This window comes from Cyprinus carpio, chromosome A3, assembly GCF_018340385.1.
Source record: "Cyprinus carpio isolate SPL01 chromosome A3, ASM1834038v1, whole genome shotgun sequence".
Classification (NCBI taxonomy): domain Eukaryota; kingdom Metazoa; phylum Chordata; class Actinopteri; order Cypriniformes; family Cyprinidae; genus Cyprinus; species Cyprinus carpio.
Window position 1 is genome coordinate 21,319,477 of NC_056574.1, and position 13,299 is coordinate 21,332,775.

Here is a 13,299-nt window from a genome sequence, read left to right on the forward strand (position 1 = left end):
ACCTTAAGAATATAGATAGAAATAAAATTTGAAAGTGTGGTGTTCTACTGAAGTGGAGATATACTATTAGTTTTTATTAGTATTTTGAAATAGCTTTATATGTTCACATTTTCATTTGTTCATAATGTTCATTTTAATTCTAGTATTTGTACTAGAATTTTTACTAGAACTAAGTTTTAGTTTTTCAAGTTCAACTTAAACTTTATTTTCCAGTGCAACATTTTTTTTTATTTTTGTTTAGTTTAAGTTTTTCATCTAATAACTTAAGCTAAACAAAAATAAAAAATGTTGCACTGGTAAAAAAAAAGTTAAATTTGTATTTCTTCTTTCGGCTTTATTTCAATTAACAAAAAATTTTCGATAGTTTTAGCATTAGTTAACAATAAAAACCCTGTTATAGTTTCCAGCGTAATAGTTGCTCTTATTGTTAAAATCATAGAAAATGAAACTGGGATCTTGTTCAAACAGTATAAGAATCTTATCAATCTCAGTCATTTTAATTTATTTTTCAACAACATCTTGATTCAGTTTTGTAAGGAAAGGTATATATCTTGCCGCAAACAAATCAGATGTTGCTCTTGTAGCCACGATCACCTAGAACGCAAGACATACATGAGGTAAACAGACTGAGATGTTAACAATGCAGGACAGCAGTAAAAATTACATTTGGATAAATGTCCAGTTGTTGACCGATAAAGATACAGTACAGATATAAAATGAGATAAATAAACATGCAAGGGCAGAAAATATGCAAAAACGGGCCATCCGATACGCTCCTAAAGTCATTTGGTGTTCAAATTCTTAGAGTAAAAGCGCAACAGGCAGGCAGCACCCTTTCACCAGCAAATATCACTAAAAACACATATAATTCTGCACTTGTGTCTTGTGTTAAACCCTATGCACAACAGTTAAGAAATGTCAAAATGATGCCAAAACCTTTACCCACTACATTGGAGAAAATACATTAGAATAAAAAGTAGTACCTCATTCAGTATTTAGAAAAGTGAATTTATATCAGAAACACGGCATCAGTCTTTATCAAAAAGAACCTGAGATTCAAGACATCTCTCTCCTTCAACAGAGCTTTGTGGTTAATACAATCAAATACCTTAAATACATGAGTTTCATGGCAACAACAGTCCATGTATATAAGCCTAACTGTATTAATAAACAAAGAAAATCAGTGTTTCATCCTAAACTGAACATGTTACAACAAGAAAGCATTTTGCAATCTTTCTCGTAGGCTGGTGTTCAAACTTAGCTACACAATAAAAAAGAAAAAAGAATATTTTTGCATATTTGCCATCACTTTTCCAATGGACCGTTTGAGCAAATGAACACTTTAATTTCCTCCTACTAGTGTAACATTTTTGCACTACCGTGCCCTTATTTAACAGTATACAAATTAAACACTTTTCAGAGGTTTTCTTCGTAACTCACACCGCTGAACGAGAAAGACTTCAAGTCACAATACAGCTTCCAAATGAAAAAATTTAGTGTAATAGTAGTGATGATCCAGCTCTGCTGTAATGTAAAGGGGATCTGAGGGTTGTGTAGTGAAAACATTTGTGTAAATGAGGAACGTTCAGAAGTTTCTCCAAATTCTTCACGACTCCTTTAGGGAGAAGAGAAAGACAGAGATTCATTTTTATGTTTATATTTATATTCCTTGTTTTAAAAAAGAAAAAAGTAATACTGAGCTTATCGTTGATACCTCAGAAGAGCGCACATGATTTGGGTGGTCGAAAGGGGTTGTCGCTTGATGGCACCCCCATGAGGAGAGGGTCCTTATGGGCGTTTTGCAAGCAGAATGTCTTCAGATCTGCCGCAGCTTGAGAAACCTAGGGGGAAAGAGTGATTAAATAAAATATAACAGACAAAGCTATGTATATGTAGACATGCATATGTATGCAAACAGATAAAAGAGGTTTGTGGAGCAATAAAAATTCTATTGGCTATCACAGATTCTTGGAAATCACGCGGTCAGAAGTTACATTGTTCATTTGATTCATGATAAATTCAATAACAGCACACAAAGCCTGGTGTTGTTTTTAAAATAGTGTGTTTTTGGGGCAGTAGTAGCCTAGCTAATATAGGTTTGGATTTTCCCGGCCAACAAATGTGACACTGTCACACGCTCACAATCAACAAAGAGCTCCACTGTGTCACAGCAGCGTCGCGCGCTTCTGCCTGGACAGAGTCTCAAATCAAATACGCGAGGACAAGTTTGGAGATCGCGATTATCATACACCTCACACGTGTATTGAATTATTAATGTTAGATGACAACGTGTGTTAGCATTCGATTAAAAGTAAGCTGTCACCTGCTGAAAACGAAGTGTAGTTATAACCTGCCACAATATAAAAGCTGGCGAACAGATAACATTATGAACTAGGCCTATACTTCACCTGCATGAGGATTGTTGTAAAAACTCTCACATGAATCAAGGAAATGTAATAAACAGTACAATAATTACACAAAGTAGCAAGATGTTCGGACAGGATCAACAAGTCTGTCTAGTCACACCCTGTTAGCAAAGATTTCCAATCTTTGGGGTATTTTTTTTTCTTTTACTCACCTTAATTCTGCGGATTCCTGCTTCATTTCGCAGCTGCTTGACGCTTTTCTGCAGGCTCACCAAACCGCTTGCGCTGTTATTGGACATGTCTTCTGACAGACCGAGAAAGTTTGCTACAATGTCGAGACCCGACTGACTTGGCAGAAACTCAGTTGCGCCCCTATAGTCGAAACTAACGACTGGTTTAAACCACGACAGCGCACTGAGCGCAGGAGGATGCCTGTTTAAATAGCGTTTCTTCACCTGTAAATGAACGGGAATTAAAAGGAAGCAAGCAAGCAATAAAGAAAGAAACAAAGAAACATACATACAAATAAATACCACCCTAAGGAACCCGGTTCACTTGTATTGTTTTTTAATAAGCTCATCCTATGTTCTATTCTCTACACAGAACCCTCTCAATAAACCTATCCACATTTTACATTTTCATTCAAACTAATATTTTTTTTATGACGCCATTTTCCTCGTGGGTATGTTGGCTGTTCCACACAATGTGATACAATTTCAGGTTTTACTTACAAATGAATGAATATGTGCTGGATTAGGTGGGTGAGATGCATCATTAATGCATAGCCTATTATTGCTAGTAACATAACATTCGTGCTATTAAGACATTTTTTTTCTTCTATTAAGGCTTTTTTTATTATTTTAAAATTACATTACTTTCACAAAAGGTTCTAGCTGAGTCTGCGGTGAATTGCGCCACCTAGTGTTGGCGTATGTGACACTGGATGTGCTTCAAGAGCTCTCCGCAAGGGGAGGCTCCAAAGTCAGCTAAACGCGTCGGGATCTGTTTGATGGAAAGTCAGTGGAAGAGACGTGCCAGTTTATTTCATTCTACCGGGAAGTCCCATTGAGATCGAAACTATCTTTTAACAGAGAGACCTGGCAAAGGTAACAAACGGGATTAAATAATAACAGAGATAACATGAAAGAAAAAAATAACAATAACATAGATAACATGAAAAAAACACACACATTTAAAACAAGTGTGATTCATTTTTTGACACTTCACTTATATGCGATCAGCAAACGTTACACGTAGACTTTCTCGCTTTCTCAATCTCTTTCTACAATAGAGAATCTCCGGCTTCACTATCAAGCTGCCGAATATCACATCCGGGTCAGTACGGTTCGCGTGAGGGTTGCTCAATAGAAACATGTTGTTACGTGTAAGTATCAAAATGTCTTCTGTAAATTAAATACTAATTCTAAAAATAAATGTGTCTCTGGATGTGAAACAACTCTGTAGCAGCGACGGCATTCATGATAAACACGCTTTTGTACAACAACAGCCGTTGTTCTTTTGCCAGTAGGATTGCTTTATGTTAAACTGAGGCATCTTTAAGCTTTGCTCATTTTCACCAAACTTGATGCGTAATGTCATCAGGCTGAATTGTGCTCTGTCGCGTGCACAGTGATGTCAAGCTCGCCACGGAAATGTCCAACGACCTTGGATACACAATGCTGACTGTCTGTCATCCTCGTAACTGTTGTCTTTATAGAGGGTTTTACAATGTGGTGTTTCTGCACTCAAAGTCAGTCGATGCCTTCATCAGAGTGCGCCCTGGAGAAGTCCACTCATACCTATAGTTGTGGAGCAGACGGTAAGAGTACATTAGTAGCACTTTTCTGGATGGCTTTCTTTAAACTTATCATCTAGTATCAAGAAGTAACTTTGAGAGCCCATGACTGTAACTTCAATAGTTTAATAGTGCAGCTTCTTAGTGCTGCTGGAACTTGACTGCTACTTTATAAGCCCTTTTCTGTTCCAGGGCCGAGGAGAGCGTGCATATGACATCTACTCAAGGCTGCTTCGAGAGAGAATCATTTGTGTTATGGGTCCAGTAAGTTAAAATAAAAGGAAAGACATGAAATAATCTAAAATGGTTTTCAGAAAGCCCTTTTTTCAGGCGTTTCCTGTCTGTCCCTCTCTTTATCTAGATCGATGACTCTGTAGCTTCTCTGGTGATCGCTCAGCTGCTCTTTCTCCAGTCTGAGAGCAACAACAAGCCTATTCACATGTACATCAACAGTCCTGGTGAGAATCATAACTGTACTGACATAAAAAATGTTTATTCATCTTGATCTTAATCTGTCCCGTCTTAAATTTTCTGTTGCTCATATGAGATTGCTTGGTACCTGTATGGTAATCCACTTTCACATTCTTACAGTATTGTAAATCTGAAGGCACATGTTTACTTATGCATTGCACTACTGTATGCTGTACACAAAACAGAACTTTGTGTACTGCATTGTGAAAAAATGTCTCAGTTGTCATTCATTCACTTCATTGTGACACTTTCCCATTTCATAATTTTGTTCTTCAAGCACAAAAGTCCTAAAATAGACTTTTAAAAATCTTACAAAAAAACCTGTTGTACACAATCTTTTACCAGTCTTCTGTCATTTAATTAATAGTTTATAAAAAGTTTACAAGGTAAAAGTCCTGTAAGTTTATTTTTCAGGTTGTGGCACACGTGTCTTTTCTGTGGTTTTTAGGAAGTAAATGTGAGAATAAATGTTGTTTTGTAAGCACGATAGAAAAATCATGTTAAAATGCATCAAATATGATACAACAGGCATTTGAGGAATGTTTATTTGTACAACATGCATATTTGCAACCATCATTGCATTGCAATACATGTTTTGACCCCACAATGAAAACTTCAGCGCCTTAATTATAAACTGTGTGTAAATATCATCTTACTTAGATATATTACTGGGAGAAATAGAGTGACAACTGATATTTATATACTTTTTATATAATTAGTTTGCTATAGTGTTGAATTCTTTTTGTTTTTGATAGCCCATACAGAAATGTTTGAAGCCAGCAGTCTATTTTTTATTTTTTTTGTCTCTTTGTCTCTGTCTTGCAGGTGGTGTGATTACGGCTGGGCTTGCGATCTATGACACTATGCAGTACATCTTAAATCCCATCTCAACCTGGTGTGTGGGTCAGGCCGCCAGTATGGGCAGTCTGCTTCTGGCCGCAGGAACCGCAGGCATGAGGCATTCCCTGCCCAATGCCCGGATCATGGTGCACCAGCCCTCCGGAGGAGTAAGGGTAAGAATGGGGGACAAAAGAAGAAAAAGCGGGAACTGCTTTCACAACTTTAACGCCTATATTCATCATTTCAGGGGCAAGCAACAGATATTGCCATCCAGGCTGAGGAAATTCTCAAACTTAAAAGACAGATCAGCAACATCTATTGCAAACACACAGGGCAGCCTTTTGAGACTTTAGGTAATTTTTCTGTTATAAATCTTTCATTATCATAATAAAACATTTTTAATTAAAGGCATATTGCGTGACATCCTGATATCAAGTTTCTGTGTTCTGTTGTCCTCACTTAGAGAGCGTGATGGAGAGAGACCGGTACATGAGCCCAATAGAAGCGCAGGATTTCGGGATCATTGACAAGGTCCTGGTTCATCCACCACAGGCTGGACAGGATGAGCCGGAACTTATTCAAAAAGAGCCCACCAGCATCGCAAGTGCCTCCACCTCCCCTCAACCTCAAGCTTCTGAGCCGGGCCAGTCCGGCAGCAACCCTCCCTCCTCACACAAACCTGAACCCTGAAATAGACTCCGAGCAGGAGCGAGTGAACTACTGCATCACTGGTTCAGTGTCTGTTTTGGCAGATGTTTGCGATGACAGTCACCAGCTCACATATCATATCTGAACCTTGTGACCTTCCTTTTGTAAATTTTATTTAGACAATACTGAAATCTGGACTTTACAGATGCAAGTGTAAAGATACTCAATCTAGCATTTATATTGTATGTACAAATGTAGGTATCTTTAGCAAGAATTAGGTTAATAGTAATCAAACTCGGTGGGAACACAAGCTTACAGCACAAGGTTTCAAGTCTGTATTATTTGAATGTAGTGTGTTACCATGTTACACAATATACTTTTGAGTTGTAAATGTGCTCCTTGATTAATATAATATATGTCAAAATGATTTAAAGCAAGAGATTTTATTGATAGATATTCAAATAAATCATTGGGTAAATTAGGATGGTTATCGTGTCATTTTAACTTTTTTACTAAACATGAAGGGCACAATTCAAATTGTGAAAGGTTTCAAGCTCATGAATTCTGAATAGTTTACCAAAGGTACACTACAGTTCAAAACTTTGGGGACTGTATGAATTTTAATAAAAGAAATATGTACATTTATTCAGCAAGGATGCATTAAATTGATCAGAAGTTACAGTAAAAACTTGTTTCAAAACATATTGTTTCAAAATATGTCCATTTCAAATAATTGCTATTCTTTTGCACTTTCTATTCATCAAAGAATCATTAAAAATTATATCATGATTTCTAAAACAGCCCAACTGTTTTCAGCATTGATGATGTTTCTTTAGCAGAAAATCAGATAATGATTTCTGAAGTAATGTGACACTGAAGACTGTAATATATTCAAATAGAAAATATTTCCCAATATTACAGTTTTACTGTATTTTTGACCAAATTAATCCAGTTTTTGTGAGCACAGAATATTTCTTTAAATAACATTTAAACATTTTTACAAACCCCAGACTATTTAACAGTACTGTATGTCAAAATAATTTACGTTACATCATGATGTAGGTGAAGTTATATCAAAACCTTAAGGAGTTTCATCAAAACACACACACACACACACACACACATGCAAAATGCAATTACAATAATATAAATAAATCCCCATTATGCTTTCTGAGGGAAAACGTGTTTGTCAGACTTTATTTTTGTATTCAACTTTAACGATGAAACTAACACAAGCATACAACTCAAACTAGAAATGCTCCTTGATATTTTCAGTAAATAGAAAGCCCTTAACTATTATGAGCTATATAGCAAAATATGTAACAGTAAAGATGCTAAATTACCTTAAGTAAAATAATGCTTTATACTCATGTTTGATGATAAATATGGGTGATCCATTTTATGAAAGAATGGATTTTTTAAATCATCAGATGCGAATAAGCACATAAAAAGTTGAGTAGTGTTTTCAAACAATGGTAGATAAAATAAACTTAATTCTTTTGCTAGTAAAATAGCCTCTTTCTCTTACCATAGAAGCATCCAGAAGAAGCAACTCAATGCTGACCTCTGGTGGTGATTTAAATGAAAATCCAAAGATAAGGCTTGTGTTTCTGTAGGTCATGCAGAAACCGATATATTCTGAAAATACATATTACAGCAATAGTAAGAGTAGGATATTTGTATACAATGCACTGAACTGGTATATTGCTCGAAAGTGTGGGGTCAGTAAGATTATTTAAATGAAAGAAGTCTCTTATCCTTACCAAGGCTGCATTTAACCAAAATTACAGAGAGATTGTTAAAAAAAAATGAATATTGCAATTTAATGCAATTTATTCCTGTGATGCAAAGCTGGATGTTCAGCAGTCATTACTCCAGTCTTTAGTGTCAAATGATCCTTCAGAAATCATTCAAATATGCTGATTTGCTGCTTAAGAAATATTTCTTATTGTTATCAGTGTTGAAAACAGTTGTGCTCCTTAATAGTTTTGTGGAAACTGTCATACCTTTTGTGTATGTATTAACTATATAAATTGAACACCTTGTTTACTCACCAATGTACTTGGTCTCTGTCACTTTCTCCTCCTATTACTATCTTTCCCTTGAACTTTTTTAGCAGCTCAACCAGTCGGTCCCAGAGCCTGTTTGTCATAATATGGCCCATGTCTTGGCTTTGCTGGGGCTCAGATCCGTGGAAACTCTCCAGAGCCTCTTTCATATGAGGTAACAGCATGTCTCTCGTCTCAGCAGTGCATAAAACAGTCTGGAGCCACACAACTGTGCCCTGCATTGAAAAACTTTGCCCACACCAGCCTTTGAGCAACAGCTTTCATGTCTAGCCGGCCATATATCAAACAGGCACTTTCCACCCAGCTCCAGAGTAACTGGGGAGAGGTGCACCGCTGCGGCCTGCAGGATGCAACGAGCCACTGACTGCGAGCCTGGAGAAGAGAAGACTTGGGATGTTGAAGCAAATATTGAAAGGTGACAACTTTTTTTGAATCTGTAATTAATAACAATGCAAATTCTAACCTGTGTAAAAGATATGATCAAATCTATTCTCCAGCAATGTCTTGGTCTCTTCTGCTCCGCCACAAATATCTGCATAACACTCCTACAAGACAAAAACACACACGACACAAACAAACCCATTTATAAGGGATGGTTTGCAGTACATATCATGAACACAGTAGCACTATGAGACTAAGAAGTGTTAAAGGGATAGTTCACCCAAAAATGTTTATTTTATTTTATTTTATTTTTTATGTTTATCTGCTTACCCCCAGGGCATCCAAGATGTAGGTGACTTCATTCCTTCAGTAGAACACGAACAAAGATTTTGAACTCAAACCATTGCAGTCTGTCAGTCTTATAATGTAAGTGGATGGGAATCATGGTTTGGGAGTCAAAAAAACATACACAAAGACAAATTAAACCCTGCGGCTTGTGACGATACATTGATGTGTAAAGACACATCAAAGACTGTGCAAGAAACTGAACAGTATTTATATAGTTTATATACTTGATTGAGATTGTAGATAGAGTGTCAATTGTCCATTTGAGAGATGGGTGGTGGTAATGGACTTATAAGTCTGTGATCTGCCGTAAAGCAAGAAGAAGACGCGTCAGGCATCTGCTGTTGAGAAGATCACGCTCAGGACAGTTCGGACATTGCGGTGAAAAATCAATACAAATAAAAAAAAAAATGCTACAAATACTGTCTAGTTTCCTGCACAGACTGATCGTGTTTTTATCGGGTCTTTAAACATCAATGAATCGTCACGAGCCACAGGGTTTAATTTGGTTTTGTTTGTATATGTTTTTTTGACTCTCAAAGCCGTGATTCCCATCCACATTATAAGACTGACAGACTGCAACGGTTTGAGTTCAAAATCTTTGTGTTCTACTGAAAAAACAAAGTCACCTACATCATAGATGCCCTGGGGGTAAGCAGATAAATATCAAATTTTCATTTTTGGGTAAACTATACCTTTAAGTTAGACCATATGGTTTTCCCCAAGGGTTACCTGGGACAGGTACTTAGGAATGAGTACAGCAAGAAGCTTTTCGGTTGCTCGACTTATTTCTGATGGCTTCAGAATAGCACAGTTACCTGATAAAAAAAGATGTGACTTGAGTTAAACATATTGCAGATGTGCCTCCTCAGATGTTTGAGTCAGTGGATTTCCAAAAGACCAAAAAAAGTATTTATTTTTATTTACATTTAATAATAATAATAATAAAAAAAAATCTTAAGTAGATGCCTTTTGATTGACTTTCAGTTGACTTTGATATTCTAGGTATTATCAAATTGCCAGAGTTTTGAGAACGGAGCAGACGTGGAGGACTATAATGTAACAAGAGCTCGTTCAAATACTGAGGTGCTAAACCATTCAGGCCTTTATAAGTAATAAGCAAGATTTTAAAATCTATACGATGTTTGATAGGGAGCCAGTGCAGTGTTGACAGAACCGGGCTAATATGATCATACTTCCTGGTTCCAGTAAGAACTCTAGCTGCTGCATTTTGGACTAACTGGAGTTTGTTTATTAAGCATGCAGAACAACCACCCAATAAAGCATTAAGCATTACAATAATCTAACCTTGAGGTCATAAACGCATGGATTAACATTTCTGCATTTGACAATGTGAGCATAGGCCGTAATTTAGATATATTTTTGAGATGGAAAAATGCAGTTTTACAAATGCTAGAAACGTGGCTTTCTAAGGAAAGATTGCTATCAAATAGCACACCTAGGTTCCTAACTGATGTCGAAGAATTGACAGAGCCGCCATCAAGTCTTAGACAGTGTTCTAGGTTATTACAAATATATGTATTATATATCCATTTAAATATCAGCCTTTGTTAAAATTAAGCAGGCTAGAGATCTGTGTTTTACAAATTGTGTTTCCAAACACAGAAATAAGGTGCAATTTGACCTTGCAGACTGAATTAAGACATAAATATTAAAATACATTAATAATGTATGTTCTTACTTCTGTTCAGAATTCAAAAGTAGTCCATTTAATTGGGTATGAAGATATTGCAGTAATTATTACAATGAAAAACTAAGTTTTATTATAAATAAAAATTGTTATTTTGTTTGGGGTTGGGATTTTAATTAGGGCTGCACGATTAATCGAAATTAAATCGCAAAGGTGATAAATTGCGATTAGGCAGAAGCTGCGATTGTCATGCCTATCTTTCAGTGAAGCACGGATCTGTGATCAGCAGTAAATCTCCATCCAAAGGCAAGAGGGCGCTCTTGCGCTGAAACTCCAAATACACCCCACAGAAGAATCCCTATAGTGGTTGCTGAATAAACACAAGATTTAACTACTTTCATTAATTCAACGTGACTAATAAACACACAACTATGACAATATATGGTTTATCTGAGTTTGTCTTATTATAATAAAGTATATAATAATGCAATACTAATCAACATAACTTTATCACTGCTTAGAATACTTTGGAATATATTGCGTGCCTTATTCTGTGTAAGAAACCACATCATCTCACAGAAGGATTTATTTCAAACACTCGACTTACGTTATGAAGTGAGTTTAGAGTAAAACCATGTAATTAAATGTGGTATTTTCACGTGCTTTCAGATGGAGCAGCATAATAGCAGATATAAAATATTATATCAGGATTTGAACCCAAACAATATGTTTACTATAAAATGACACCACTAGATTATCATGACACGCAGTCTTGGGAAGAAGTGCCAGAAATGTCATTGGTGCTTCCTTGGCCTAACTGGGTGAATGATGTCCCTGTATATAGGGGGCATATAACAGAAAAAGATATAGATACCAGGTACCTGCAGAAATTGCCCCAATCAAAGGTAACAGAATTAGCTGAAGAGGGTAGTTCCATAATCCAATAATCAAAACAACACCTAATGGTTCCCTGCATACAAAACAGTCATCCAGCTTTGTTGCCTGGAATACAAATTAAATGGGGAGAGGAAAAAAATTAAAGCATATTCAGGGAGATCAATCTCACATCTGCATTGACCAGACCTTTGAAGAGTTTCTGTTGAGTAACATTGTTGGAGTATTTATTTCATGCTCAAAAATTGGTGCATGTGTTAATGTTGCAATAAGGATGTACAATTATATATTAGTGTGCATCTCACCAAGTTTGTGCCCACATAAGTGGGAAGCATCACTTGTGTGTCAACCTATGCATATTTGTACCTTAGCAAGGTCTTCATGCATTGCCTCTAAAATCTGGGTTTCATTGTCTTCAAGCAGTGACATCATGCCTCCAGCTGAGACAAATGGAAGTGGACAGGAAGGGTCACACCTGAGCGGAAAGCACCCTGCAGCCTCTCCAGCACCGGTTTCCCTCCATAGTGAGAACACCTTTGCTGGACACTGGGGTTGCAGAGGAGGTCAAAATATGCATTTACACATAATTAAGAATGTGAAGCTTTTCAGATAAAGCACTCTTTTTAACAGACGTCTCAGAGATCTGTGTGCTTAGTTGGTTTTTCCATGGAACAGTGCATGAGGCCCTGAAAACCAAATACTCCAGTCATATTTGTATTTATTGTACTTGAAGTGAAATCATTTAAATGTGTTATTTCCCCACACGCAAATGCAAAGATGCAACAGCAGCTGTCTACAAAACTAACTTACCTCAACACATGATTATTACACAGCAATCACAAACGACTGTGATTAGTCTATCCTGACCAGCGCTGAGAAAAGTAACATGAACCAAACAACACTGTTGATATCCAGTGGTCGGTCTGGTAAATAAATGAATGAATGAAAGGTCACTGATATATTTTAATAGACTTAAAATAGGACAATTATTATTTATGCACTTCGCAGCTCACAAATGACAAACAACTTCCAGACCGCAAAGCCTCGCTGATTTAGATCCATTTAAGTCAGTGGTTCCCAATCCTGGTGCTGAAGAACCCCCAACAATCCACACTTTTGGTGTCTCTTATCTGACACACATTTGAGGTCTTTGATTCTTCACTAATGAGCTGATGAGTTGAATCAGGTGTGTTTGAATAGGGAGACTAAATCAAAATTTGCAGTGTTGGGGGTTCTCCAGGACCAGGATTGGGAACCACTGATTTAAGTTATTCTACCCGCATTTCTGTTGGTAGGCTATCTGTTTTTATCTCCTGATTTATTGACTACAAACTACCTCAATAACAACAGGGGTGTATTCCAGAAAGCACAGTTAACTTAACGTCAGCTAAACCCTGAACCTTCGGTTGATTAACCCCAAACCTTGGTTACTTGAGGTATGTGTTTTTCCAAAAACGTGTCCAGGAGTAAGTTTATTCAACTCAGAGTATGTTCCTGATTAAGACCATCCCTGCGTTCCATTCGGAAGGGCTCATCCCTATGCCCTAATCCCTTCAAAGGGTTTACCCTCCGGAGTATGAGCTTCGAAGGGTTAAAGGGTGTAGGGGACCAGACAGCTGTTTCTTGAAGTGCCCTTCTGCGTCATCATCACGTGCCCACATGGAGGTGCCGTAATCATGCAAACAATCTGCGCAAAGGACCATGGGAGCCCGAAGTGTCCATCAGTTGTACCCTTCAAAATCCTTCATTCCGAAGGGCCCTTTGAAGTGGCCAGTTTTGAGCACTTCGGTTTGGAACAACTCTTCAATATGGCGGCCATTGTTTTCACTCCGAAGTGCC

At 37.1% G+C, this 13,299-nt stretch overlaps 2 protein-coding genes and 1 pseudogene across 3 annotated transcripts; 1 reads left to right on the forward strand and 2 right to left on the reverse strand.

The window, feature by feature from the left end:
• Positions 1–470: 470 nt before the first annotated feature.
• LOC109053342 (guanine nucleotide-binding protein G(I)/G(S)/G(O) subunit gamma-5-like) lies at positions 471–2,782 on the reverse strand. Its single transcript, XM_019070746.2, has 3 exons — positions 2,579–2,782; positions 1,715–1,841; positions 471–1,615 (listed from the first exon to the last, which is right to left on the reverse strand). The coding sequence occupies exons 1-2, from the start codon at positions 2,663–2,665 to the stop codon at positions 1,716–1,718; spliced, it is 213 nt and encodes a 70-aa protein (XP_018926291.1). The 5' UTR covers positions 2,666–2,782; the 3' UTR covers positions 471–1,615; position 1,715.
• Positions 2,783–3,333: 551 nt separating this feature from the next.
• Positions 3,334–6,607, forward strand: LOC122137311 (ATP-dependent Clp protease proteolytic subunit, mitochondrial-like). 2 transcript variants are annotated; one of them, XM_042723132.1, is made up of 8 exons: positions 3,334–3,472; positions 3,658–3,750; positions 4,084–4,185; positions 4,354–4,425; positions 4,523–4,619; positions 5,458–5,645; positions 5,720–5,825; positions 5,936–6,607. In XM_042723132.1, the coding sequence occupies exons 2-8, from the start codon at positions 3,739–3,741 to the stop codon at positions 6,160–6,162; spliced, it is 804 nt and encodes a 267-aa protein (XP_042579066.1). In that variant the 5' UTR covers positions 3,334–3,472; positions 3,658–3,738; the 3' UTR covers positions 6,163–6,607. The 2 variants fall into 2 exon arrangements, with proteins under 2 accessions (XP_042579066.1, XP_042579074.1); XM_042723140.1 differs by having other exon boundaries at positions 3,359–3,472; positions 3,642–3,750.
• Positions 6,608–8,010: 1,403 nt separating this feature from the next.
• On the reverse strand, positions 8,011–12,435 carry LOC122137314 (annotated as a pseudogene).
• Between the last annotated feature and the right edge of the window lie 864 nt (positions 12,436–13,299).

What these genes read in the sequence shown, in the direction of transcription:
- LOC109053342 (XM_019070746.2), bottom strand. Translation starts at nt 2,665, where the DNA reads ATGTCCAATAACAGCGCAAGCGGTTTGGTGAGCCTGCAGAAAAGCGTC. An exon ending in CAGGAATCCGCAGAATTAAG is followed by an intron (nt 1,842 to 2,578) that starts GTGAGTAAAAGA and finishes CTTTCCCCCTAG; the next exon opens with GTTTCTCAAGCTGCGGCAGA.
- LOC122137311 (XM_042723132.1), top strand. An exon ending in TCATTTGTGTTATGGGTCCA is followed by an intron (nt 4,426 to 4,522) that starts GTAAGTTAAAAT and finishes CTCTTTATCTAG; the next exon opens with ATCGATGACTCTGTAGCTTC. An exon ending in GCAGCCTTTTGAGACTTTAG is followed by an intron (nt 5,826 to 5,935) that starts GTAATTTTTCTG and finishes GTCCTCACTTAG; the next exon opens with AGAGCGTGATGGAGAGAGAC.